At 65.8% G+C, this 348-nt stretch overlaps 1 protein-coding gene across 10 annotated transcripts in view; it reads left to right on the top strand.

Annotated features, from left to right (window-relative positions):
• Positions 1 to 6: 6 nt before the first annotated feature.
• ZFYVE26 (zinc finger FYVE-type containing 26) overlaps positions 7 to 348 on the top strand; it is a 49,670-nt gene continuing 49,328 nt past the window's right edge. For 9 of the 10 annotated variants that reach the window (XR_001864485.1, XM_017742108.1, XM_008639535.2 and 6 more), the window contains exon 1: positions 7 to 322. Coding sequence is in view for 9 of the 10 variants with exons in the window: in XM_017742108.1 (XP_017597597.1) it covers positions 132 to 322 (191 nt within the window). In the remaining variant the exon portion in view is untranslated. The remainder of the gene's footprint in view (positions 323 to 348) is intronic. The other variant, XM_017742110.1, reaches the window with a different exon arrangement.

The raw sequence follows: 348 nt of genomic DNA, 5'->3' as shown, positions 1-348 counted from the left end.
CGCGAGGAGGAGGTGCTGGGGCGGTGCTGTAGAGCCCAGCGCCGCCGGGGCCGCGCCCTGCCCCGCCAGGGAGCGCGGCATCGCCTCCGTGTGTATCACCCCGTCCCGGGTCACCCCCTCGTCCTGGGAAGATGCATTCTTTTGGGAACGAAGAAGCCGATTCTCTGGAGCGTCTCTTCGGGTTTTTCTGTGAGTGCGTACGGCGTGGGCACTGGGAGCTTGCACAGGCCTGCGTGCCCCAGCTGAGCCAGTGGCACGGGGACGGCCCCGGGAAGGTGGAGGCAGTTCTTCAGGCTCTGGTAGCTTGTCCCGTGGGGGTAAGGTAAGTAAGGTACTGCTCTGGTTCAG

This window comes from Corvus brachyrhynchos, unplaced genomic scaffold, assembly GCF_000691975.1.
Source record: "Corvus brachyrhynchos isolate BGI_N302 unplaced genomic scaffold, ASM69197v1 scaffold115, whole genome shotgun sequence".
In the NCBI taxonomy this organism is placed as follows: Eukaryota; Metazoa; Chordata; class Aves; order Passeriformes; family Corvidae; genus Corvus; species Corvus brachyrhynchos.
This window is presented reverse-complemented; position numbering and strand designations above follow the sequence as displayed.